The 27462-nt window shown below is 44.8% G+C and overlaps 1 protein-coding gene across 1 annotated transcript in view; it reads right to left on the bottom strand.

Annotated features, from left to right (window-relative positions):
• The window catches only part of Slc6a4 (solute carrier family 6 member 4), a 33765-nt gene extending 6303 nt beyond the window's left edge, over positions 1–27462 (bottom strand). The window contains exons 1-14 of the mRNA XM_010642199.3: positions 27400–27462; positions 23793–23899; positions 16557–16775; positions 15206–15660; positions 12499–12633; positions 11775–11994; positions 10634–10772; positions 9782–9916; positions 9320–9423; positions 7841–7968; positions 6562–6674; positions 5781–5912; positions 4445–4544; positions 2641–2741 (exon numbers count right to left, since the gene is read on the bottom strand). Of these exons, the coding sequence (XP_010640501.1) occupies positions 2641–2741; positions 4445–4544; positions 5781–5912; positions 6562–6674; positions 7841–7968; positions 9320–9423; positions 9782–9916; positions 10634–10772; positions 11775–11994; positions 12499–12633; positions 15206–15548 (1650 nt within the window). The 5' untranslated portion in view covers positions 15549–15660; positions 16557–16775; positions 23793–23899; positions 27400–27462. The remainder of the gene's footprint in view (positions 1–2640; positions 2742–4444; positions 4545–5780; positions 5913–6561; positions 6675–7840; positions 7969–9319; positions 9424–9781; positions 9917–10633; positions 10773–11774; positions 11995–12498; positions 12634–15205; positions 15661–16556; positions 16776–23792; positions 23900–27399) is intronic.

The raw sequence follows: 27462 nt of genomic DNA, 5'->3' as shown, positions 1-27462 counted from the left end.
ATACACAATCACAATGTTTTCTTTTTTTTTTTGTAACTTGGCTTCAGTGAAAAAGAATATTTTTAGTAACTTACTCGTTGTTTACCTAAAGTAGCCTTAAAAAACATAGAGCAGAGATCTGTTAAGTAAACGAACCTAGAAATAAAAACACAGATTTGCCTCCTCTTAATTGGGCACTGGAGCACTTGCCTTTAGAGGAGCGTAAAGCAAACATCATGAGAATCATGAATATTCTGCCTGCACCCAAGTCTGTATGTGAGTTTTGCTAGGTGAAGGAACTCATTGACCATGCACTGCCAGAAGTGAAAGAACCACAAGGCTCAGACCGAGGACAGGGGTGCATGCGCTATGTGAAGCACTCACTTCAGGCACAGCAGTGAAGGGGAAGTCGGTATAATTATTTATTTGTTTATTTATTTTTATTTCCTTGATATTTACTTAAGGGGAAGCCAAGATAATTAATATTTTAGTGAAATGTTTAACAGACAGGATGGATGGAGCCAGATTAAGGTAAAGCAAGTGAAGTGAGTCACACAGCTACAGGGTCAGGTCCTGTGTTATTCAAAATATTGTTCATAGTGTATCCTTTTGCATTTTCAAAAATATTGCATTAAAATATTATGTGGCTTGAGTACTCTCTTCACTTGCTTTACCCAAGTTTGGGCTGTGGACACCATCCATTTTCCCACTAGGTAGGGAAGGCAAAAGTAGATAAATATGTTTCTGTCCTCAAGGAACTAATCCAATGTCTCTTCTTCCTTTAAAAAACAAATGAAAGCATTTAAGTAGATTATCAAGAAGCACTGGTATTAATATAAATTAATAACCCATTTATGTGAGAAGTGCTTCTGGTAATGGTGGGCCTGGTGATTCAGACCAAGCCTTTCACTGAAAACAACAGAAACTTCTGCACTGAGAATATATATTTTATAAGATAAATATATTTCTATAAAATATATACTTATATAATAGTATGTAAATACATTTTTAATGTTACTTAAAAGCATCAGTAAACTGAAAAGGCCATACGAATCCACTAAGCCAAATCTATGGGAACATTGGAGCCCAGCATTTACACAAGAGCCACTGTGCCCTAGGGGATACTTGTTGTTTGGGGTAAATAATTGGCTTTGGTTTTTGAAACCTCTGGAGCCTGTGGGAATAGAAGCCAGACTTTTAGGGTACAGAGAAACATGTACAGTGTCTCAGAGGCCAAATAAGCATGGGGGGCCATTTTGCATACATTAATATTAAGATATGCAAGTACAAAAAATAAAGGGCTTCCCCAAGATAGAACACAAAAGTGCAATTTTTATTTTATTTATTTATTTATTTTTGAGACAGTCTCACTATGCAGTTCAGATTGCCCTGGAACTCACTGTGTAGCCCAGGCTGGTTTCAAACTCACAGCGATCCTCCTGTCTCAGCCTCCTTAGTGCTGGGATTACAGGCGTGTGCCACCTCGCCTGGCAAAAGCGCAATTTTTAAAGGAGGGAAGGGAAAGTTGTATGCCAGAGAGGTCCCAAGACAAAATGGAATAGCCTAAATACTCTCAATAAATTGGAAAAGGAACAGTCTAACATTATTTCTGGCTCTAACTATTCAACATCCCACCAAATAAAGTGAGGTACGGGGAAGAACTAAAGAATAATCCCTGCTGACACACACAGGGGGAGTTAACCCCAGAATACCTCAAGTGCACACTTGGGAGGTCAGCAGGACATTACCCATCTTTGGACAAATGCCTCTCTTGAGGTGAACACAGAAGGAATCTGGAGCCATATAAGTAAGGATAAAGTGAATATTGAACTTGTCTTGCCAAATGGACAATCCTTGAAACTCACCTTTCTCAACCACATCCTTTGGCAATAAATGGATTCTACTTTTGACTTGGACCTATGCTTTAGGACCTTTGTAAGGAGTTTCTTTAAGTAGATGCAAGAAAATTTGAAATATGAAATGACTTGGATCTCGCTCAGGCACTTCCTGAACAGCGCAGTAAATTCTTTCCTGGTCTTGAATAGTTTTTACTTGTTATGCGACTTTAATGTTATTAAGTCTCAATTTCCTTAGATGTAAAATGGGAGCACCAGTATGATATCTACTTCATAGAATAATCATGAAGATTAAAAAAGCTATGGGGCTGGGGATTTAGCTCAGTGTTTCTGCCACCTGCCCTGCAAACGCAAGGTCCCAAGTTCGATCCCTGGTACAATGAAAAAAAAAAAAAAAAAAAAAAAAAAAGAGCTATGGGTGTTAAGTTTAGTGCAAAATTTGGCCCGGCTGGACCTTAGTGCTCATAAATGATATTTATTATTATCGTTCAGCAGGGGAGTGATATACTAATTAGCTGAAGCCCAGACTACTCTCTATGTAAGATGTCAGAAGAGGGGTGAGCATGGTGGGGACATTGACAGGAAGAGGCACAAGAGGGTTCTAGAATGCCGTTTGCATTTTTGTGTCTTGGTGTGGCTTTGACAACATAAGAGTGTTCAGTTTATAAAATTTCCTTGAGATAAACACATGTGATTGACATTCTTTTCTGTATATATGTTACACTTCAATAAAATTTATTTTTTGTAAGTGTCTGAGGGTGAGTCTTTCCCCAGGGCAAGAAAAAGAAGGGAAAAGATAACTTACCAGGAGAAACAGAGGGCTGATGGCTACCCAGCAGATCTTCCAAAACCATCCAGGGCTGAAGCCAAGCATCTCCTTCACATCACTGCAGAACTGAGTGATGCCTAAAATCATCCAAAAGAGAAAGAGATTCACTGAGAGGACACAGACTTTGTTTCTGTCCCCTGCTTCTCAGGGGGACTCACAGTCATCAGAGTCAGCCTCTGTCACCAGAATGAAAAGAAGAAAGCCAGAATTCCTACACTGAACAAGTGTAGCAGCTCCGGCATTTCTCTATCAAGGAGTTCAGGGACACCAATCTGGTCTGAAGAGACCGGGAGATTTGTCATGAAACTTCATTTTTATTAGTAAGCAAAGCTCTTTCTACGTACAGCAGGAGTCTGGTGAACATTTGACCTTGGTGCCCACACTGTCTTTCTAAGATCACAGCATAACATAGATCTGGCTTGACTGCTGTTATTAAAAAGAAAATTGAATCTTATTTAGGTTTGGTCAATCCACCCAACCTTGACTACACAGTGGAAACTTTAGAGACTTCCTTTTCTTTTGGCTAAGTACTGAGGGTTAAATCTAGGAATGCTCTTACCACTGAGCTGAGCTATGTCCTAGCCTGTTTTAAATTTCATTTTGATGCAGGATCTCACAAAATTGCCCAGGCTGGGCTTCCATTTGTGATCTTTCTCCCTCAGCCTCCCGACTAGCTGGGAAAATAAGAGGATATAGCTGGGCCTGACTGAAAGGAAAATGTTAACCCTAATACTGCTCACTCATTGGCCAGATCAAGGTGAGGATTCCTTTATAAAAAGCTACTGGCCTAGAAATGAGAACTTTTCACCACAGCTGGCAGGTGAGAAAGTGAGAGGGAGAAGGTACTCTATGGTCGGCCCCCTTGAAACTTATCCACTCTTCCTAGGGCGACAAGTCCACAGTGATTCATGCTTTGAACTTTGACCTCTGAATTGCTGAGGATGACTTTTTAAAAATCGGGCCTATGTGCAATTAAAACTACGCTTTCCCCTCTTTGGGTGATATGTGTAATAGTATGGGTGTATGGGTGGTTTAGTGGTAGAATTCTCGCCTGCCATATGTGTAATGACTACGCACTAAAACTATTTTATTATCATAGAGAAGGAGAAGTACATTTTTAGAATGAGGTAATCACTTCTTGACTTTAGGGAGGCATCTCTGAACTGAGATTTCTCATTTCAATTGCCACGGTCCAAAATCACTGCCCAGGGGCTCGTGGGGCCTCTGCCAAAACCACCTCAGGTCGCTGCCTGCGCTCCTGGGAGTTTATCATTATCAAATTCCATTGTAGGAAGGGGGACAGATAATGCAAATAAGAGAATTCTTGCCTCTTTAGAAGATGAGCTGCCTGAGCTCTGTCTCAGGGCTCTAGAAGGAACTCTAGCTTGAGATATACAAATCCCGGGCCACTATTTAACAGTGATACATTGTACACACTGCAAAGGCATTAATTGCGCACTAATTCTGTGTTCTCTTTCCAACTGTTAGAGCCCATCAGGATCTTCGGCTAACACGGAGGATGAACTAGGTGAAGCCCTTCAGCCTCAGCTGGGTAATCATTCACACTCAGTATGGGGAAATGTCCTCCCTGAGGGTGTAGGAGGAGGAAATGAGAACTTATTTCTGAAGAAGGCTGTCAGCTGAGATTATTTTACAGAGCCACCGAGAGGTCCCAATTTGTCAATGGCCCCTTCCCATCTTTCTTTGATGAAATCAGCCCCTCTTTGTGCTGGCTGCCATGTTGTTAACTGGACCTCTGCTCAATGAAGAGAGATCTTACCATAGAACCAGGACACAGCGATTGCTTCTATAAATGCGACACTGAGCACCGCAGGCCCCGTGGCATACTCTTCCAGCAGCTTCACCACGTAGGCTCCTCCCTGAGAACGAGATCCAAGTCTGTTAAGGGCCTCCTGAGGCCCTCACGCTTAGTGCAGAAGCCTGAAGCAGCTTTTGAACTCAGGGTAATGCTGCAAATTCCAACCCTGGACTTAGTGTCCCTACCTCAGAGACTACTTCCTGGAGGGCCCTTTGCAGTGTGGGCCAGGTTTCACCACATCAGACTCCTCTTCCTGCTCTACAGAGCCCATTATTATTATTAATTATTTTCATTACTATTATTTCTGCTGGTGGGAATCAAATCAGGGTGCAGTGCATGTTAATTAAGTGCTCTTACTATTCAGCCCCATCCTCAGAGCACATTTTTCTTGTTTCCACTCCCCACTTAGGTTTAAGAGACAAACTCCAAAGGGCCTCTAGATCTATTTTCAGTTTTCTTCAACTTACTGAACGCTTCCTTTTTACACAACCCTGGAGACTGCCTACCACTAAAGACTAAATCTGGGAGCGTCCATGGTTACCCGATACATTGAGCACCTTTGTCAGTTTTGCCTTTCTGACCTAACTCCTGGCAACCTTAGGTTGTATGTAGCCTCTTATCCAACCCTATCAAAGCTCCCGAGCTGCTGGGGCCAAGATTTAAAGATGCCTACCTATAAAATGTGCCTTGAGTCAGGAGGACACAGCCTAGGAGATCTGTAGGATACTATCTGATGTATGCTTTATCACATTTGCTTCAGTTACCAAAAAAACAAAAGCAACAACACCAAAGGACCTCTGACTTCTTTGCCTTTGTAAATTCTAGAGTAGACAAAGTGGCATTATACAATAAGACACCGCCTCCCACTCTTCTGCCTATCAGAACAGGACAATGTTCCCATGAAAGCAGCCTTAAGGAGTGGAAATAAACTGGAAGTGCAAATTCTATTTTTTTCCAGATATTCTGCCAAGACTGAAATATAATTGGATCTATTGTAAAATGTTAACAGCCTCCAGATACTATGTAGATGGATTGCTGCCAGAAACAACTTTTCTTCTTGGTAACCAACTTTTTTTCCCCTAGTGCTGGGGATCAAACCCAGAGCTTCACACATGGTAGGCAAGCACTCTAGCACTGAGTTACACCCCTAGGCCATGATGACAAACTGGCACTGGCAACTTCCCTTCTTTTGGCCCCCAAACCAGGGAACTAGGTGAGGTCAGGTCAAAAGGAACAGCTTCTTATAGCATTTCATTGCCCTAGTAGCCACCTCAGACCTCAGAGCCACGGTACTTACAAAAGTCAGGGTGGTCAAGGATCCAAAGAAGCAAATAATGACCACAGCAAGCACAAACCACTCTCGGCGCTTGGCCCAGATGTGCGGAAACTCATCCAGCACAGCTGTGATCACTCCCTCCAAGCCTGCAAACTGAGAGGTACACACAACAGTCACAGCAAGTCTGTGCCTTCAGGACAGTGAACAGGAGGAGGGGTATGAGTACTAAGTGATCAGTCAAGCTGATTACGACCGATGCCCATTTCACAGGCCCGGGAACACCTCTGTAAAGCATATTTCCCTGATTTACACTGTCTTTGAAAACCTATCACTAAGGACAGCCAGGAAAGAAAACATGACAAATAGAAAGAACTTCAGCATGTGAACTCTCTTGGGGAGTCTGGTTGTACCAGAAAGGCCGACTCAAAGCTGAGACTCCCTCCATACTAGAAAGCGCAAGGTGCTAAGCTGAAGGCTCAGCAGGGCAGAGCACAAGGGAGACCTCATCCTGGCCTTTAGGTGCCATCACCTGGTCAAGAGTGAGCATGCAATAAAGAATGTGCATAAGCTGAGCCCTTCAGCCATGCCAGGCGCTTTCCCTGTGTTATCCCATTAATGACTCTAACGTAATGGGGTGGTGAGTGCCGCAGCCAAGAAATGAACAAGAAACTGGGAGCGCCAGGAGGGAACAGGTAACACTGTCTGAGTTGGCCAGCATGGGAGGAAATGGCCTCCTCCTTCTCCACCCTTCCCCTGTCCTCTTCCTCCTCCCAGACCCCATTTTCCCTCCCTGTTCACTCACCGTGCTGTCCAAACCCAGTGTGATTAACATGAGGAAGAAGATGATGGCAAAAAACGTGGACGCTGGCATGTTGGCTATGGCTTCTGCATACGTGATGAAGAGGAGGCTGGGGCCTAAGCAGAAGGGAGAGAGGAGGAAGCAGTTTCTGAAATCTGTTCTGCAAAGATGTCACAGAGTAAAATTCACCCACATTGGCAATTACAGTTACCATCACCAAATCTTCTTTGTGAAACAGGCCTTGCCACATACTAAGTGCTTCCTCATACTCCACACCATCTTACCTGGTCACCTTAGGGTTCCGGGAGGCAGGAAGAAGAGAGTGTCCACCTTGAAAATCGTGCATTCTCAATTAAACAGGGGATAGAAATAGTCCTGAGACCCTAAGACTAGCAAAAGCAGTGTGTAAAATAGGAGTTTCCTCCATATAACAATTTGGTGTTTTTAGTTTCAGTGCCAAGACTGAAATTTCTAAAGTCCCACAGCATTTAACACCCTCTGATGTCTTCAGCTCCAAAACAGTAAAAAATGAGAAAAAGACTTCCTGCTATTTTAAAGTCCATTTTGATAATGGCAGGGACACATCTTCAACCTCCAGTGGGCTAGCTAGGGGCGCCCTTGTTTGGGGAATAGTGCTGGTCAAAGTACTACATCGGGCCAAATATACAAGTAGGTTCACAAACAGCCCCGGGATTCTACTCACTAGAACCCACCACCTCTTTTTCAGTATCTATCACGCTTTTCTTTTTTCATGAAAACCTCACAGTAGATTGGCCATATCAGCTATCATTTGTTTTTCTGCAGAGGGGCATTTCTAAGCATTAGTAATTGTTTCCCTTCCCAACTAGATTCTTTGCACTACCATCACAGGACCCAAACCCACTGCTTTTTGTTGTTTTGCAGTAATAGGGACTGATCTCAGGGTCTTACAATGACAAGTAAGCACTCTAAACCGTGTCCCCAGCCCTTTTGTTACTTTAAGACAGGATCTTGCTAAATTGCCAGGCTGGCCTGGAATTGTTGTCCTCCTACCTCAGCCTGTGAACATCAAAGTCATACTTTCAAGTTCATCATGTATTGAAGGCACCAGTACTGGGCACCAAGGGAGCTGATGTATCTCCAGTGGCCTAAATGCATGCAAAGGATTTAGATCCCCAAAGCAATAAGTTTCTCTCAAATCTTTGAAATTTTAAAGGATCGCTTAAAAATAATTCAAAAGTCAGATATTTGTAAATATTCAAAGCAAAGCATTGCAGTACGATCCAGGAGCCCAGCGTCCTACCTGCATCTTTGGCCACCTCGGATACATCTTCATTCCTCATCTCAGCCATATACCCCAGCACCGTGAAGATGACAAATCCCGAAATGAAGCTCGTCATGCAGTTCACCACACTGGTCACCAGCGCATCTCTAAAGTAGAAAACCCAAGAGGCCTGAGACAGTTCTAGGGTGAGGAGTCTAAGAAGCATCAGTCTGTGTATCGGCTCTGCCACCATAGGCCAGTGTGGTTCAGAGGACCCCTCCACTGTCCTGGTGTCTCTTCCCTTTCTCCCAGAGCCCAGGCTCTCGGACATGAAGCACAAATACTATGACACATAGCATGGGTACAGTAGCAGGGAGTGGGTATTTTAAGAGGTGGCTCTCTATGAAATATCACAGCACAAACCTCTCAGTTCAGCAGAGGGTTGTTCTAGAGCAAGGCCCAGGATAAAGGGTGGGGAACAAGATAGATAGCATTTTTTTTTTGGTACTGGGGATTGAATTCAGGACCTTGTACTTGCCAGACAGGTGCTGTGCCACTTGCTAAATCCCCAGGCCATAAGATAGAATCTTGACCACAGGTTTGTGAAGTCCTTTCATTAAAGGTTTGACATAGCCTTCAGCTAAAGTCAGAGACCTGGGACAAAGAAACCCTGATTTTGTGTGTGTGTTTGTGTGTGTGTGTGTGTGTGTGCTGGGGATTGAATGCAGGCCTCCACATTGAGTTATATTCCAAGCTTTTTGGGGGGGCAGGGAATAGGGTCTCACTAAGTTGCTCTATGGCCCAGGCTAGGCAATTCTGTGATCCTCCTGCCTCAGCCTCCCAGACTAGTAGGATTTCAGGCATGTGCCATCATGCCTGGTTTAACCTATTACATTTCTAAAAGAAGACCTTGTCAGAAAACTTCAGGTTGGTGTCCCAATGCAAGGTCATATTGCTTAGGGAATGTGTGAACTCCTAATTTTCAAAAAATCCTGAAGTTATTTTATGAATGGACCAATAGATTTTTAGACATTGCTCTCTGTGATAGGACAACTGAGTCTAGAGGTCCTAAGTGACATTTAAATGATAATTTAAATCAACGCTCCTTGTTTTGTTAAAATATCTGAAGTGAGATTTTTCCATAAAATGGCACCTGTGTTGGGTCAAAATAATTCACTCATTATATATATTGTGTACATAAGTAACTGATCACATTGCAATTTCTGTCATTAAACACATTAACTAGTTAAGCCCAAATATTTAGATGTTGCAATTTTTGAAAACCTGCTACAGAATTTTTTAAATATTATCTTTACATAGAGAGATTCACACAACAGAGTGGTCCGGAGCCTCTCCCACAGGTGAAATGCCAGGCAGCTGTGGCATTCCTGGGCGGCAGTACTGTCCTAGCCCAATCCCAGCCAGGTTTGAGGCCATCAGTTCAGTCACCTTACTCCCAACTGGCTAATTTCTGCTCACTCCACTTCCGAGCTTTGCTTGGGGGCCCCAGATACTCACTGGTAACAGTTATTGTTGAATTTGTTATAGCTGGCAAAAGCCAGGAGGACCCCAAAGCCTGGACCAAGAGAGAAGAATATCTGAGCCGCAGCATCGATCCACACCTGGGAACAGCAGGGGAAGGACACAGGGGTGAGGATAAGAACCAGTCTGCTGCAAGGTCACAGCAGAGCAGCACCTCTTGTGTCTCCATGTGGCTATATTCAGGGCAATAAAACAGGGCTCATTCCAGGGGTGGTCACACACTCAGGGCAAACGTGATCTATCTTCCTGTCATTTAGGCTTAAACCCATCCAGTGGCTTCAACTGTATTTTCGATGTGTGTATTTCTGGTTTAAAGCATCACTACAGACTTGCATGTTGAAACTAAATTTCATTTGTCCCTACTGACCTACGTGAAGGAGAATTAGCTTCATCTAATAAATGACAGACAGGCACACACTGTCTCCGTTAGTATCTTACCCCCGTCTCCAGCAGTTTCTGCCAGTTCGGTTTCAGGTAGAAGAGAACACCCTTCCATGCCCCTGGGAGTGTGGCCCCCCTCACCAGCAGTATGGAAAGGATGATATAAGGAAAGGTAGCTGTCACCCACACCACCTGTAAGGAAGGACAGCATAAGCTCAGGTTATCACCACGCTGTTCCAGACAGAGCAAGGAAGGGAGATGGGTGGGTGTCACAGTTGTTTTCTTAAAGACAGAGAAAGGAGATCCACCTTTTTATTCTGTCATTTTAAGAGACAAGGTTGCTGTGGCAGAAAGATTTCTGCCTCCAGAATCAAAGAGGGATCTGACTCAGCTTGGCCAGTACTACCTACTCAGAAGCCTGCACCACATCTGTAAAAAGAGGAAATATTTAGCAGGAAATAATACATTTAACCAGTGTAGACAGAGCATCAAGCATGGCCCATAATAGTTTTTTAGTGAATTACTGACGTTATTGGGCTGGGAGTGTCATTCAGGGGTAGAGTACTTGTTTAGTACTTGTTTAGAGTACTTGTTAGTACTTTGTTTAGGCCCTAGGTTCAATCCCCCACACTGAAAAAAAAAACAAACCTATGGCCACTATTATTAACTGTGATTCTACCAGTAGGTTAAAGGAATTTTGAAAACAGAATTATATAATAGTTTAGTACTGGCCCATTTCTAGAATTTTCTAACAGATACGGCAGAGAAAGAACTTCATGGAAAGTATTTGGTGTTGAAAGAAAAATGATTATCTCCTCACCATCGCTGTCCAGGCTACTGGATCCTGAGTTTGAAACACTGTGGGGCCCCCTTCTGAAGGCCTAGATTAGCAGCCAGAGTTCTCCTTACCTTGCCAGATGTTTTGACGCCTTTCCAGATGCTGAAGTATATAATGGTAAAGATAAGCATGATGCAGAGGGTAAGCTGCCAACTGATGCCACCCATGTCCTGGAGTCCCTTAGATCGGTGGATCTGTAGGATGTGGCGTCTGAAGTGAAAAAGAAAGACCTATGAGAGGATCTGGACAGTGATATAATCGCATAGTCTATGATGCCTCCAGGAAGGTAGGCAGAAAAAAATGGACACAATGTTGCAAGGTCCAAATGGTCACTCAGTGTTATAGTGCAAATATCCAGAGCCGCCAAAGACTCATGTATTGAAGGTTTTATCCCCAGTACAGCAGTTTTCATTGGAGGGGGAATCTAGAGAAATGATTGGATCATGGGGGATAAATCCACTGATGAGATCATAATTTATGCGAGGTGATGGTAACCAGAAGTAGGGCCTAATTGAAGGGAGTAGATCATGGGATGTGATCTGGCGGACTAGATCTGAACTGCAGGCCCTTCCTCTCTGGCCTTCTTGCTCTCTTTTTGCTTCTTGAGTGCAACTTGAACCTCTTTCACCAACATGACTGGCTTTTGGGTACATGAACATTTATGTGTACAGGCCAAGGGTCCCACCTCCACCCATACAGTAGCTTTGTCTTTGGGATATCTTTGCTTGAATTTTTTGCATTAAAGAATACTACTTTCTGCAAGCATGCTCTTCCAAGGGGCAGATCCCACTCATGAAGTTAACACACAAAACCAGAAGCTCTTTGAGTAGCTTCGAACTACTGAAGGAGCTGGAGGCTTTGTTTCTGTGATCGTTTGCTGAGAGTAGGAACTAGGAAGAAGGGCATTTTTGAGGCAGGAGAATAATTTTCTGCATACTGAAGTACCCTGATCAGGCACATGGGAAAGGAAGAAGTGGCACAGGAGGGCCAGATGCAGCACTCAAGGTAGAATATCCAAATTTTAAATCCTGCTGGAGCCTGGTCACACCACTTCCTTCATTCACATTCATTCTCCCAACCCTGACAGCTTCTCCTCTCAGAAATCTTCCAGGAGACCAGTGAAAAGCCCCCGGTCCCTACTTGCCTTCTAAGAAGTTGAACCTCATGGTCTGGCCTACACTGATCGAACACCCCTCACGTGCTCACACTTACGTATAAAATTCTTCTGCAGGGGACGTGGAGTGGAGTGTCCAGGTGATGTTGTCCTCGGAGAAGTAGTTGGTGCAGTTTCCAGTGTTCCAGGAGTTCCTGCAGCTGGTCCAGGGCAGCTGGTCAGTGAAGGAGGAGATGAGGTAGTAGAGTGCCCAGGCCATGATGGTGTTGTAGTAGGAGGCAATGTAAAAGGCGATGATGCAGATGGCATAGCCAATCCCTGGGCAGGAGAGGACAAAGTCAAAGGGTAGCCCACCAGGGAAAGGCTGAGAGCATCTGGGGAGCCCCACAGCCCAGGTGAGGGGTGGAGAGGTTACTGCCACCCATTTCATTTCCAGAAGACTCCAGGAGATGGTGGGAAAAGTGGAAATGTAGCAGATTATTCATCTGCATTTGCAAGCATTAGCCATCATTTTTGTTTTAGACATTTACTAATTTTTAAAAATTTGGTTTACTTTCCATTGTTATTTATTTATTTATCTTTGGTACCAGGGATCGAACTTGGGACCTTGCACTTGTGAGGCGGGTGCTGCAAACACTGAGCTAAATCTCCGGCCCATTATTTATGATTTCTTAAATGTAATACAATTGAGCAATCAAAAACTTAATGACTCAAGTTATCTCCTAGAGATACCTAAAATCTAAGTAATTCCAGAAGCAGGTCCACAGCTCCTACCCATCGATGGAAATGCCCCACTGGCCACCCACCCAACCCCTTTGTTACCTTTGAAAATTGGGCAGATTTTCCTCCATATAGAAATGCATCCATTTCGGTGGTACTGACCCAATGCAAGCTCCATATAAAAGAGTGGAATCCCTCCAAATATGGCCATGATGGTGTAGGGGAGGAGGAATGCTCCTGAGGCAGACAAAAAACAATTTCACTTCCTGTTTAACATCTGTCCCCAGACAGCCCAAAGGATCTGGACAAGAGGGTTCATACTAACAATCACAGAACCACCTGAGGCTTGAGAATCACAAAACCACACTGTGCTTTGCCAGAAATAATAGTAGACAGGGATCCACAGCTAAAATGAGAGTCCAAGAGAAGGCTGATAGAGAAAGTAGAAAGAAAAACTGAATTGAAAATCAACAGAGAAGGAACTGGGACCATTTCCACTTCTGGCTCTCTTGAGAAGCTGGCCACTTCCCCTCTCTGAGCCCTAATTTCCTCCCCTGTAAGGGTGACTTGGTAAAGGGATGAGGTTTTCAAACCCAGTGACATATCACAACCACTGGTGAACTTAAAAGCACATCCTAGATTCCAGGGTCCACCCTGAATCTTCTTAAGCAGAAATGTGTGGGTGTAACACAAAACTCTTTACAAGCTACCTGTGTGATTTTGATACAACGCAGCACAGGGCCCCCTGGGAACAGAAGCCTGTGGTGATCTATACAGCTATAACCATCAATGAATCCCTGAACTAGAGTTTTTGTTCATCAGTATTATCTATGGCTCCAGACATTTGATTACTGGCATTTGGCTATATGTCCATAATTCCACTGAGGCAGAATGATCCTCACAAGCCACCTGTGGGTGCCCAGCTGAAAAGGTAGTTTATGACCACAGAAGAAAGCACAGCATTGCTACATAACTGGAGATGCTAGGGTCTCTCAGATCTTGTGGCTGATGTTAAATTTGGAAATGTCGGGTTAGGGCTTGCTTCCTTGCAGCCTGACTTTCAGCCCAAAGGTCAGCTATGGTTTTCCCTGATAACTTTCCCTCTTATAAAATGCTCTGGTCTTAGAAACCTGAAGTCAGTGCTACTCAGCAGGGTCCATGTACTTAAAATCATGCTCGGGAAACCTACTTGAGAATAAAAGCAAGGTTGTGTTTTTGTGGCCTTTGTCCGAGGGATTTGCTTGATCAGCTATACAATAGGATATGCCACCAGTGACCTAGCAGTTATATAACCCTGAGGCTAAAGGTGAGTCCTCTCAAGCTGGCGATAAGCTGAGTGTGATTATGACTTCCGCTCCTGCCAGGCAGGAAGCTCCAAACTCCCCAGAGACCCCCAGGGAACTGCCTTTGTAGTCACATGGACATGAGCCTTTAAGAGATCTAGCATCAGTGGTGCCACTGCCTGCCTTGCAAGCACAAAGTCCCTAGTTTGATCCCTGGTGCCCACCAAAATAAATAAATGAAAAAGAGAGATGTAGCAAATCAAGGCAACTCTGTGTCAGCCATGGAAGAAGTGAATGTAAACGTGAATTATCCCCCAAACTTCATTTCAGCTGCCCTTCCAAATCTGTTTCCCATCAAAATAAATATTAACTGATCGATACCTATTTCCTCTTGACCTTTTCCTATCATGATAACAATCCCAACTTCATCACAGCGGATCCATACCTACTCCACTCCCTGCCCTGCTCTCTCCCAGGCTTCCACATTTACACTTGTAGTCAGCTAAAATTTTTGATCATCTACAGAGTAACTTGTTCAAAGATTTAGGATTACAAGGAGGAACAATATATGGTTTCTGGCCTCCAGCACTCTATCCTCCTGCATCAACTTCCTGAGCAGCTGAGTTTACAGGCTGTACCGCCATACCCAGCCAACACTTTTTTTCCCCCAGCACTGGGGATTGACCCAGGGCCTTCACAATGAGCTACTTTCCCCGCCCTTGTATTTCTTATTTTGAGATAGGGTCTCAACTATATTGCTAAATTGTCTAGGCTGGGATTAAGTTTCTCAGTCACCCAGAGAGCTGGGATTACAGGCACTTGCCACCACACCTGGCCCAGCTAACACTCTTTAAGAGACCAAGTATGTCCACTCATGATTTGGAGTTGGCATTACTGTCATGCTGTGGCTGAGTTCAACTTTGGATTATGCTCGGACTGGTACCCTAAGATTCCAGACCAAAGATGATGGCATGCTTTGATGTCATGCAGGCCCAAAGGCCAAGAAGGGTCTGGAAACACCTCCCAGTTTTTCCTTATGCAGATCTGATTCTTTCAGACTCTTCCACACAGCACCGGCCAGCAGGAGTGAGGGAACTCAGCGCAGTGCTGATTGGCTATTCTCTGGCTCCTGCTCAATAAGGACAGAGCCTGGCTGATGCAGGGTGAGAAGGAGACCCTTCAATACAAATGATGCTGGAATAGGAGAGGTCTGGTTTGGGATCACTTCCATCCTATTCATAACCCAGAAAGCCTCCAACTAAGCTTTTAGCTTACTGGAGATTTGTCTTTTAAACTACAGTAAAGACTATCATGTAAAGGTACAAGATCCCAATAATGAATGTAACCGTACTGTATACCTAAAATGTACCAATAAACTCAATGAGGAAAAAAAAAAAAGACAAAACCATGTTCCCAGACTCACATCAGTTACACAAAACAGCAAAGACGTGATTTGTCGTCTGGCCTCCCACAAGACCTATAACCCACCCTAGACCAGAGCCTCTGCACAGGCCCGCAATACTGACCTCCTCCGTTCTGGTAACATATGTAGGGAAAGCGCCAGATGTTGCCCAGGTCCACAGCATAGCCGATGACGGAGAGGAGGAAATCCGCCTTCTTGCCCCAGGTCTCCCTTTCCCCTTGATGCACCTCAGCCACCAGGGTGGTGGTGGCAGCTGGGACAGAGTGCCCTGTGTCATCCCCTGTGCTGGAGCTGGGAGCTGCGGAGTACCCATTGGATATCTGGCCAGACTCTGCTTTACCCCCTGACTCAGGAACATTCTTCTGTAAAAGGCTGTTTTCCTGACAATCCTCTCTGTCCTTACACACCGAAAGTGCCTTCTGAGAATTCAAGGGTGTGGTCTCCATCTTGCTGGTTAGTAAATAGCACTGGCGCCCATCTGCCAAGGACCTGAAATGAATTCTTGGTGTTTGGCTTTGTGGAGACCCTCAGAGTTTTACAGTGATGGGATCAAGAGCTCTGTTGGAAAGGCACACAGAGAAAGAGCAAAATTAGGCACTTTGCTTGTCTTCAGTATTAAATCGTCATACATCTTAATTTACATTAAGTAATGTGATTACATATGCACCTGTTAAATGTTAATGGGAAGCTGGGTAGAGTGGTGCACACCTATAATCCTAGCAGTCTAAGAGGCTGAGGCCCAAAGATCTCAAGCTCAAGCAAGTCTGGGTAGTTTAGTGACTAAATGAGACTGTGCCTTAAAATTTAAAAAAGGGATGGGGATGGATCCCAGTGGGAAGGTCCTGAGTTCAATCCCTAGTACTGAAGAAAAGGCAAGTAAGCCAGAATATTCATTTTCCAACCTATACAGGGTGTCAAATCACAACCAAGTAATTTGAAAAGGAAGTCACACACACCTACACAAAATAAGACATCAAGTAGGTAAGGTTGTACACATACTCTCTAAAAGTACTCCCTTTGAGGGACCAGAATCTCACGCTGCAGCACATCAAGAACTCAGAAGAATGTCAGGAGAGCTCTTTCCAAAGTGTCACAAAGCACTCTCCTGGATCTGTGCTAGAAAAACAACAAATAAAGCAGAGGTTTCTGCCTGCAGGTAGGGAAGGACAGTTCAGTCCATCATTTAAACTGAATGCTCAAAGTTAGATCTCATGTAAACTATACATATGATCCAAAAAAGAAAAAAAAGCAAAGGACAGAGGTAGAAGCCACCCTTTGTGAGATGCCCCAACTTATTGTCTGGGATCTTTTTCATTCTTCATTAGCCCTGGTCTGGGAAACTCTGGGCAGTTCTAGCTGCTGCAGGACATGTGCAGTCTGCCTGTACGTGGCCTTCTGCCTTCCCAGTGAGCCTCTGCAGGTCCCACTGGGCCACAGGTAGTGCTACTGCTCACCATTCTTCTTGCCACACAGCAGCTCCTGTAGCCAGGCCACTTGTCAGTCTCATCTGGGAGAGCCAGGGAGAAGGGCATGAGAGTCACTGACGACGTACATAGTGTCCCTGTCTCCTTGCAGCCCTGCGGAGAGGCTTGGGCCAGGGTCACTGTGCCTTCTTTACGCTGCCATGGGCCAGAGAGCAGGGAAGGCAGCTCCACTCTCCTCTGGACTGAGGTCTGAGATGGCAAATGTGGGGTAGAAATCTGAGCCCTTTTGGACTTTAAACCTTTGACCTGTTATAAAGCTGCAAGCAGCCAAGATCTTCGCGCTCACTTCATTTCTTTTGAGCCTGAGATTTCAAACTCTTGAAATGGTTAAGGAATTGAAATATGTCTCTGCTTAGTTAAGATAACCTAACATTTTTCTAGAAACACAGTATTCCTGCTCTTGACAATTGCAAAGCCCTGAAGCCAGCTCTCCAATTCAGCAGCAGGAGGGCTAGGTGCTAAAAATGGCAAATGTGCAGTATGCCTCCACCCTGTCCAGGGCCTTCAGTGACTCTGAGTTAACTATCTGCTCATAGAAATGTGAAGGCTAAAATGCAGTGAGTGAAAAACTAGAACACAAAGCAGTAGTAGCTTCACTTTGAAGACATGAACACCAGGGAAGGAGAGTAACTAGGGTTTTGTGTTCATTGGCTTTCTATTTTTTTCTATAAGGGGGAAAATAAAAATTTTAAAAGGGATTGATTGTTGCCAAAAATACTGCAACAAGAAATATATCAGGGCCTGAGATTTAGCTCAGTGGTTCTGCTGCCACCTGCCTCACAAGTGCAAGTCCCAAGTTCGATCCCCAGTACCAAAAAAAAAAAAAAAAAAAAAAAAAAAGAGAGAGAGAGAGAGTGATAAATCAGGTCTGTGTAACTAGGGTGTGTGTGTGTGTCTAACTGTGTGAGAGGGTAGATGATGTCCTGGGCTCTATCCTATCCAGCTGTTTGGCCTCTACCCCCTAGTCTATCTGCATTGATCATCTTTTCTTTGCTATGACAAAATACCTGACAACTTAAAGGAGGAAACGGGCTGGTTTTGGCTCATGATTTTAGAAGTTTTGACCCAAGGTTAGCTGGCTCCAAGGCAGAAACTTCATGGTAAAAGGGCATGGCAGAGAAAAGCTGCCCAATTCATAGCCACCAGGTAGCAGAGGGTAGGAGGGGCGAACTTTGAGAAGAAGGGGCAGGGACCAGATCAAGTCCCCAAGATCAGGTCCCTGTGGTCCACCCAGACACACCCACAAGTGTGTTTACTGACCTAAGCATCTGCGAAGCCAGACAGTGTGATGGTCAAGACCAACCATCACACTATCCCTGGCTCAAGGATGGATGCAAGAATATGAATTTCTGACACAGCAGCCCTAAGACAAAACCTCGTTCTGCCTGCTCATCCTTTATGTCTGGCCTCTCCCTACTCTCCACTCTTGCTCAGGACCACAACTCTACTTAATAAAACAATCCCCCCCACCCCCGTGTACGTGTTTGTGTCTGCTGCCGGCAACCAAACCCAGAGCCTCATGCATGCTAAGCAAGGGCTCTCCCACTTAGCTACAACCACATCCCCATAGACTTTTAAAATAAACACACATTCTCTTATGTACCATAATTAACAATGTATCGGGTCAAAGAATTTTTGGAGAGAAAGGGAGAGAGATTGAAGTATGAACTGATTTAAATACACAGCTAAGTTAACCTTGAATTTGGTGGTCTCTGGTTGCATTGTTTGAGGCCTCTGTACTCTCTCTTGCTCAAAGCAGTGACTATTTTTCCACACTAAACGTGAAGAATCTCAAGATCAAATAGCAGGGACAAAGAGCTTCACAGCAGGGGGCAGATGGCACCCAGCTGACAAAACCTGCCCATTGACAGCCGCCCTCCCTGTTCTTTCTTCTTCCAGCCTCCAAAATTTTCTCTAAGAACTTATCTTCAATACCTTCACATTCATTTCATTTAAATGGAGAGAGAAGAGTTGTCGGAAGCAACACACAGGGAGGGGAGTAAACACTCAGCCACGGTAGTGATTCATTACCCTCCTGCCCTGAAGCCAAAGGGTCTGTTCCATATTTCATTTATTTTCTCCACTTGAGCATCCTGCAGGGAGGATGGAAAAGATGTGTAGGCTGGTGGATTTTGGGGGTGGGGATCAATGTGTGTTTTCTGGGGTCCCCAGGGGTTCAGTCCCTAAGAGTTCTGATCTTGATTTCTTGGGAACTATGATGAGCAGCTTTTGGAAGAACAATGCCCTATTCTCTATTTTTGTTCTAAGCCATCATAAAGGTTTGGTTTCCTGAAATATCCCTCAGTACTTTTTAACTTGCTAGAAAGGGGGAAAAAAAAAATTAAACTCTCAGTGGTTCCGCCACCTGCCCCGAAAGCACAATGTCGCAAGTTTGATCCCCAGTACCAAAAAAAAAAAAAAAAAAAAAAAAAAAAAAAAAAAAAAAAAACCCCCACGACATAAAAAAAAAAAAAAAAAAAACAAAAAACAAAAAAAAAAACAAAAAAACATTGAGAATATCCCTCAGGCAACCCAGGACTTTGGGTTGCCTCTCTAATGGCTCTGCTTTCTGGGGCTCTCCTACTGTGCCTCCTCTTGATCATGAAAACTGGGAGACACACAGAAAGCTACAGTCACTCAGAACACCACACAGGTATGCGCGGCTCCTTTTCTTCAATTCACTCGCCTGCCTCTCCCAGTTAGAGAAAAATCCTGTTACAAATCTGGGGGTCAGAAGCAGACAGCCTGTGCCTGGGCCCCTTTCGACCCAATTCCTCTTCCACTTTCCTGGTTCCGCAGAGTATTTGGCTTTTTCCACTGAGACCTCCGAAAACAATGGTTGAGAGCAAGTTGGCCCAGGGATGTAGACATATGAGTAGTTAAGAAGGACAATTTCTGAGACTGCTCTCTTGAAAGCTTTCTTTTTAAAAATATATTTGGGTCCTGCTGGTTAGGAAGATGGCAATCAAGGTCAGTGTGACAGTGGTGAACTCATCAAGGTAGTCTTTGAGTCACTCCATGACTAGAAGTCCCTAAGCCTCTCTTTGCACCTTGAATTTGTGCAGTTGTTCAGGCAGAGGAGGTGACAGGTTGTACAGGGTGCAGCATGATTCAGTTCTGCTGTGGGATGTCAGCTTGACGGTCCAACACCAGATCTCCACACCTGAGGGGAACCAGGGCTGTAGAGTTGTTGAAGGTCATGGTCGACTTTCCATTTGTGCTCCTGTTGCCTCTTGGCTAATTTACTCTACCACCCTACCCCACTCCCAGTTTTTTTTTTTAAAAAGAGGATTGCTTTTATTTAAACCTCTGATCAAATCTCCATTCCTTTTTCCACAAACTCTATCTCTGTAGCCCGAGGAACTCGTATCTAAACAAGCAAGTAATTGTTACTTACTATGATTAGTCATAAAACCACACAGCCCTCTGGAAATGCCCATGACTTGGCTTGTCTGTTTAGTGCCCATCAGCACAATCTAAGCAAAAGCACTGTAGACATTTTACATTTTCAATTCATGTGTCAAGATCAAAGTGAAATTACTTTGCAGGATACTCGACATCTATTTTCAATAACAATACCAAACCAAACCCCATCATGAATTACGGGTTGAACACTGAGATATGACTAATTACAGGTCATCAAGCCAAGTGGCAATTTGCACTGTCTATGCAGAGTCTAAAATTCCCAAGGCACCTACCAAGGATGACAGAAATTAGGGAGCTCTGGTGCCTCCCCAGGCAGTAAACATGGCAGCCTCTGCCCCCTGACTGATGGCGGAGAAGCACTGATTCAGCAAAGCCACCTGTGTGCCTACAGGATGGGAACAGCACTGCCTTCATGGAACTCACAGTACAAGGCCAAAATTTGGAAAGGATGTCAGTCGGTGCAACAAGAAGCCCGGCTCAAGGAGCTGGGGGTGGGATTCCACTGAGCCGCAGCACATCTGTAGCTAGGATTCCTGCCAATGTGCTGCTCCAGCTCCAAAGTTTCCCCAGAGCTGTACAAGTCTCCTGGAGCTACTGTTCCTCAGTTTCAGTCATAGCACTTTGGAGCTTACTTAATTCTTCCTCACAGGCTCCACTGTGTTGGGCGGTGGCTCAGGTTTGTACGTTGAGGGACCGCTGAGTTTTCCGAAGATGTGGTGTCACATCATTAAACCGTAAGGACCCCAGCTTGCTTTTCAAGTAAAAGAAAAAGAACTGGTCTATAGATGAAGAGGGTAGAGAAAAGCTGTTTGTTTTGTGGACATACAGGGTAGACATGAACTCCACTATCACAGCCATCTCCTTATCCAAAGGATTCCTTGTAGGACAGAGAGAAACAGTTTTGTTTTGGGGAAAGACATTAAGTAAGATAAAGTCTTCTGAGCTGTTTGAGCCAGTTACCAGAATAATAGCTATCTGTGATAGATCCAGATTGACTAGAAGCTGGCCAGAGGTACAATAGATTGTTTAGACTTTCATAAAAATCCAACAAGAAGTAGATTTGGCATAAGCAGCCCTCTTTCAGTGAAAATGCAGTCAAGCCCAGACAAGCCACCTTCCTGAGTCATCCACAATCCAGAGGTCTCATCTCTGTCTTACAATCTGCAGCAGAATCCCAGATCCCATGTGTAACTTTTCTAGCCTTTATTTCCTCCTCTTTAAAAATATTAGACCATAAAAATCCCCAAAGACTGGGCCAGGGCTCAGTGGTTCTGCCGCCTGCCTGGGCAAGTGCAAGGACCTGAGTTTGGTCCCAGTACCGAAAAAAGTAGAAGAAACAAACAAAAAACCCTAAAGACTGCTGTGGGACTTCTAAGTATGACAAAGGCTTAACTCAGTGTCCAGCACATGGAACACATTAGTAAATGACAGTGAGTCGTCTTACTACCATCATCACACCCAAACAGTCCATTCTGTTTCTACTTCACATCCCAGTGAGGGAACTGAGGCCCACAGGCCTTGGATTGTAAGTGACCTGTGGCCCCGAGCTGGGGTCTCACTGGTTCATGCTGTTCCTTGGAGTCACCTGGGGTCCTTGTAAACAACGGATCCCTGGGATCTTCTCCCAAAGATTCTCATTCAAGAGATCCAAGGGAGTGCTCAGGCATCTGCATGTTTAACAAGCACTCTGGGTTACTCAGGATGAGTGGTTCTCCAAACATGACCTGCAGGTCCCCTCTCTGCCTCCTCTGAGGACTGGGTTAAGCCTCTACCCACCTTCTCTTACTGCCCAGCCCAATATGATCTCCCTCTGTGCTGTAAAATTGCTCACATCATTGGTTATCACAGTTCCTATATGTGCTTTGTGTCCCCATGGAAGCAGGGCCATGATGTACACGTCTCCGTGCTCGAGTGCTGCGTGACCTGCAGATGCATTGCCAGGCTCAGCTTGTAGGGCAGCCCCAGGCAGCACTCTTGGTCCTGAGGCTAAGTCTAGATCAACCAGGGCCCTCCCCTCCTTGAGTTCCCCTCTGAGGGTGGGAGTGATCCCAGGGTAGAGGAGGAGGGCTGGTTCCACAATGGCTCTCAGTGGATCCAGGACTGGAAAAGACTGTCCTGTCTAGGGTTAAAGGAGAGCCCAAGCTATACTTTCTAACTCTGAAACAGGGAGCCGCAGTCACAGCCACTACTGTCTGTGTTCCAAATGCTTATTTCTTTTCTTTTCTTTTTTGATACCGGAGATTGAATTTAGGTCCTTACACTTGTGAGGCAGGCGGTGGAACCACTGAGCTAAATCCCTGGCCCCAAATGCATGTTTCTGAGTTGGGTGTTTGGAATCTGGAATACGTTTACTGCCCACAGGAACAAATGTTAAGGAAAAGAAACATCTAAAACCAAAGCTGTAGAACATGGCACTACCAAACCACATCTGGGGGTGGGGAGCAGAAGTTATCTATGTATTTTAACCTTCTTTCTGGTTCTTGAGGAAAACTAAGCTTAAAAAGAAAAAGACAAGCAGAGAGACTTATATACAGATTCTGTGGAGGTGCATCTTTTAGGCCCTTTGTGTGGGGGGTATGGGGGTACTAGGGATCAAACCCAGGAGTGCTCTACTTCTGAGCCTCCTTTTTAAATTTTTTTGAGACAGGGTCTCACGAAATTGCCCAGGCAAGACTTGAACTTGAGCTGCTTCTGCCTGAGCCTCCCAAAGTACTGGAATTACAGGTGTGTATCACTGCACCTGGTTTCTTTTAGGCCCTTTAAGGGCTTTGAAAGTTGATGGCACAAATTCCTTAGTATAGTTAACTTAATTTCATGACTTAGAACTTTTTGCAGAAATTGATGTAATGGTATTTAAAGGTGGATAAGGACAGGAAAGAGACTTAAGAAACCCAAAACAAGTGATGTGTTAGGATTAGGAGTGTCACTTATATCTTTCTTTTTTTGTTTGTAATTCTGAGGATTGAACCTAGGTCCTTGCACATGCTAAGCAAGTGCTCTACTACTGAGCTACACTCTAGTACTTCATTTTTGTTATCACTGAGACAGACGTTCCCTGTGTGTGGTGTTGGGAGAGTTCGTGAAAAGAACAGATCATCATTACACAGCATAGATCTAGTTCCCAGCTGTGCACTCAGAGGAGGGCAAGAAGCACTTCTGACACCCAGGAAAGTACAACTGCAAAAAGTAAACCACATCGGTTCCCAAGGACATCAGTGAGCTGCAGGGGAAACTTGAATATGAGCCCTGTATTCCACAATAGCATCGCTAACACCAGAGAAGGTCCTTGTTCTGAGGGCATACATGCTGCAGTATGTAGGAGTAAACTACTAGGCTGTCCGTAAACTCTCAAGAGGTTCAACAAGAAAATTTGACATACAGATATTAAATTATGTATTGCATCAATGATCTTATATTACAAATATATCAAATTTTATGTTCTATATGCAAAGATTAGATTTTTATAATTAGAGTGCAACCTTCAACATAAATGGTACCGGGGATTGAACAGTCCCCAGAACCACTGAGCTAAATCCCTAGCCTTCATTTGAACTTTCTTAAAAGAAAAAAAATTGGTTAGAGAAATATAATTCCAGCCCTCAGACCAGTTCTGGGAAACCTCCAGTCAGCCCAAAATAGCTTATCTCTCCACCCCTTCAGGCTCTTCCCTGCTTCTTCCTCCCCCAGCTCTTTTCCTCTGAAAGGAGGGAAAGAACCAACTAATTTGATTAGTGTTTTAAAGACATCAAGCCCATGACCAGCTTGGGGAGAGAAAAGAACCTGGAGCTCAGGACACACGTGTCCTAGGCCTGGTGATGATGTCCTGAGAGTTAGGCAAGTACAAGCCAGCCTCCTTCACCTCCAGGACCCTTCTGGGCTCCCAGTCCCTAATTAGAGAGAGAGAGAGAAAAAAAAATCCATTTATCTTATTGTATTCAGACAGTCAGTAACAAAGCAAATAAGTGTCCTTTTTTTCTTGACTATGCCTTGAAGAACCACACAAAAAGCATTTAGCAAGGCCCACAGCTCAGCCCCTCCTGCCACCACCCTCCTCACCACCCTGCCACCTGGGGCCCTTTCCTGAGCTGGCTGAGAAGCGCTCTCCCAGGTTACTGCAGCCTGGCATAACCCTTCTCTTATTTGTGCCCTCCCTACTTCAGATAATGACAGAAACTGAACCTCAGCTTCCCAGGAGACCTTCCCCTGTCATCTGTCACTTGTCAGTCTCTGGAGAGCCTGGGATGTCACCTTCATGTCTTAACACTGCAGGGTGCATCTCTGGTTTTGTAGTCCAGAGGTGGAAGTGGTCAGTAGAGTTCCACCAGTCATGGAGTTTAAAGGGCCATGGCTTAAATACCCACTAGCAAGTCCCCTTAGTCCAGGGTAGGATAGGAACTAGCAGCTGCAACCAGGTTCCAGGGACACCAAAGGAAAGGTAGAAATAATAAGGCAGTCAGACATCCTTGCACAGCCTTAAACAGCCTTATCTCTACTCATTTTGTCACCTTGTCAGACACAGGGCTAGGAAAACACTTGCTCAGTTTAAAAGTGTGCTGCTGACATTCAATAATTGAACCTTTATCTTCCCAGTCACCAAGAGCTAAAAACAGGAAGGCTGGAGGGAGTGTCCCATGGAGAGATACTACTCAGAGTCCCTCCTTGCTGAATATGGACCAAAGTCAGTGGATGGCGCTCTGCCTACAAATCAGGGGGCTGTGTCAGCCATGGTGGGTCTCATACCCACCCTAGAAATGAAATACAATTCTCTGCTCAGGCATGATCAGTTATGCCAGGTGTCTTTTAAAGGCTGCTTTCATCTATTTTCCACCGAGTTCTCTCCTAAGATGTCAGTTTACTTTCCTTAGAATGCTATTTTGCCCCAAGTAGCACAGAAATTGATATCCCTAAGAGAATGGTGCGTTTGCACCATTTGTACAACCCAAGAAACTGGTGCTTATTATGTTGGTCTCCATACCCAGGCTGCACCACTGAACACCACTGTTCTCAGAGGAGTGTGGCTGACCTGCAGTAGCTCGGGGACTGGTTAGGAGGAACAGGCACAGTACGAATCTGTGTACCTGGAGACTGTTTCCCCAGCACCACACCCTGGTTACTTTGCAGACAGCATTAGGGGACCTGGGGGACTCAGTTCCTGTTGGTTAGGTGCGGTTGAGATGTAAGACTTATCTTACATGTGTCAGAGCGTGTGAAGCCTCTCCCCGAGTAGATTCCCCCAGAAGACCCTGACTCGACAGCAACATCTTGGGCAGAGTCCAAGCTCTTAGGCAATTTTGCACCATTGACACAGCTCCTGTTTTCTCAGAGGAGAGAGAGGTTTGTGGCACAGTTAGAGAATGAATTGGAAGGGACTTGGACACCATATAATGCATGTCTCCTCGCTTCCCAGTCATTTGGAGCCAAAGATCACGGGGCCCCAGTGGAGCCAAAATGTTACCAGGAATAACTTAAATCCTAAATTACTGTCTCAAAAAAAAAAAAAAAAAAAAAAAGACTGCATGCTTTTCCTTTGGCCAGCAAGGTATCTTCAGGAGTCAAGTCAGGACAATATCATGTTGATTCCATAAGCCAAAATAAAACACAACTTCACTCATAGCCCTGCCTCCAGGACTCTCAAATTATACTACTTTAAAAGTATGAAAGAGGAGGAGCTGCCACGAGCAGGCTTAATTTTTGGAATTACCTGTGATGCTTGTTGGCGGGGACATCCAGAGCGTTTCGCAAGCCTGCCGCAGAGAGCCCAACCCACACTCCTAATCCCCCTCCAGCCAAGCATTCTTGATCCACAGTCACACTGCCCATTTCTGAAACTTTCAGACAAGCCTCTCCATGTTTCAGATGACTCTTAAACCACTCTCAAGCAGTTCTGAGGTCTTGCTGATTCCAATAATACTTCAACATTATTCTGTCTCCCCTTGCCAACCTTCAGCACATATATTTCTTAAACAAAGAGCTTGAAAGAAATGGGTTTGACTGTCTGAGCTAGTAATTACTTCTGAAATCTCCTAGGTGGGATACCAGAGTATGGGTTTTTTTCTTTCTCTCTTCCCTCCTTCCTTCCTTTCTCTGTCTCTCTGTCTCTCTCTCTCTCTCTCTCCTCTTTCACTGAACTTGAGCTAGAGCAGATTGAAACTACTTCGTGCAAATCAAAGCCCACACCTGATGGAGCGGCCATTTTGGGTGTGGTTTTTTTCTACTTTATAATGAATCAGAAGTCCCCACAACACTCTGGTGGATCTACCTAAGACTTTCAGAGATAGAACTACCAGCCTGGATATCCAGACTTATTTCTTTTTTGTGTAGCTCAGTGGTAGAAGGAGTGTTTAGCAGGTGTGAAGCCCTGGGTTCAATCCTCAGCAACACACACACACACACACACACACACACACCATTAATGGTAAATTCTCAGGCGCTGCAGAGAAGCCTGCTTCTCACCTGTGCAGGAACAGTCATGAAAACCCAGGGGTCTATAGTAGAAAAACTCAGCCTTCCCACATCCATAACTCCACACAAAGAAATGATGGGACAGAATGAAAGCTGCGGGTTTCCTCCACTCCTGCACACCCAGACACTAATGCTGCCCCTAGCTCCCCTCCCTTTCATTAAACACAATTCCCAGTGTTGCCTTCTTAGACATTTTTCCTATGTAACTGAAGGCAAAACACATTAAATATTTGATCTCGTCTTACTATGATGAGAGCTAGCAGGTTCATAAATAATCCATTGACTTGGTTCACTTTTCTGGACAAAATTGATCATAGAAATACATACACGCGTTTGTAACGTCTGACTCAGAAATTCTATCCTCAGATTTTTTAGAGCCCCCCAAGCAGAGTGGGAACAATTCAGTCTACAAAAGTAAAAGCTTCTTGGCTCCGGAGGCCTTTCTCAAAACAAATTTGAACGCACACAGTTCTTAAACAACGGGATGGGCGCACACACACACTTCACTCACAGAAGAGCTCCTTGCATTTCCCATGAATTCTGAATGGCCTGGGAGACAGCTGAGCGTGTCCGCTTTGCCAGCGAAACAACCCAAGCGCACCGAGACCAGGCTCACGTCGGTGTCAGTCAAAGGTTTCCCTACATATTTGGGCATCTGTGTCAACCAGGACCCTCTCTGCACAAACGCATAAAGCCACCTGCACGCGATGGCAGCAAAGTGACGATCGAACATAAAACATGGGTTGAAACTAAGGCAACTTTTCCTTAAAGCGCACCACTGCACTTTTGCTTAAGACCGCGTCTTCCTCCTGGTCCAGCCCGGGCTAGCTGTGGACAAAGGAGCCCCGAGGCGCGGCTCCGCTGCGAGAGAGAGCTGGGACCTGGAAAGAAGCGGGGGTTAGAGGAGAAGAGGAAAGCGACCCACCTGCCGGTGGGGCGAGGGAGGCTGCACCGGGCAGAGGCGGCGCGACCCTCGCGCCCTCGAGGC

The sequence above is a fragment of the Fukomys damarensis genome, unplaced genomic scaffold (genome assembly GCF_012274545.1).
Source record: "Fukomys damarensis isolate Sample0158 unplaced genomic scaffold, DMR_v1.0_HiC HiC_scaffold_13, whole genome shotgun sequence".
NCBI lineage: Eukaryota > Metazoa > Chordata > Mammalia > Rodentia > Bathyergidae > Fukomys > Fukomys damarensis.
The sequence above is the reverse complement of the archived record's forward strand: the minus strand, read 5'-3'. Positions and strand labels throughout refer to the sequence as shown.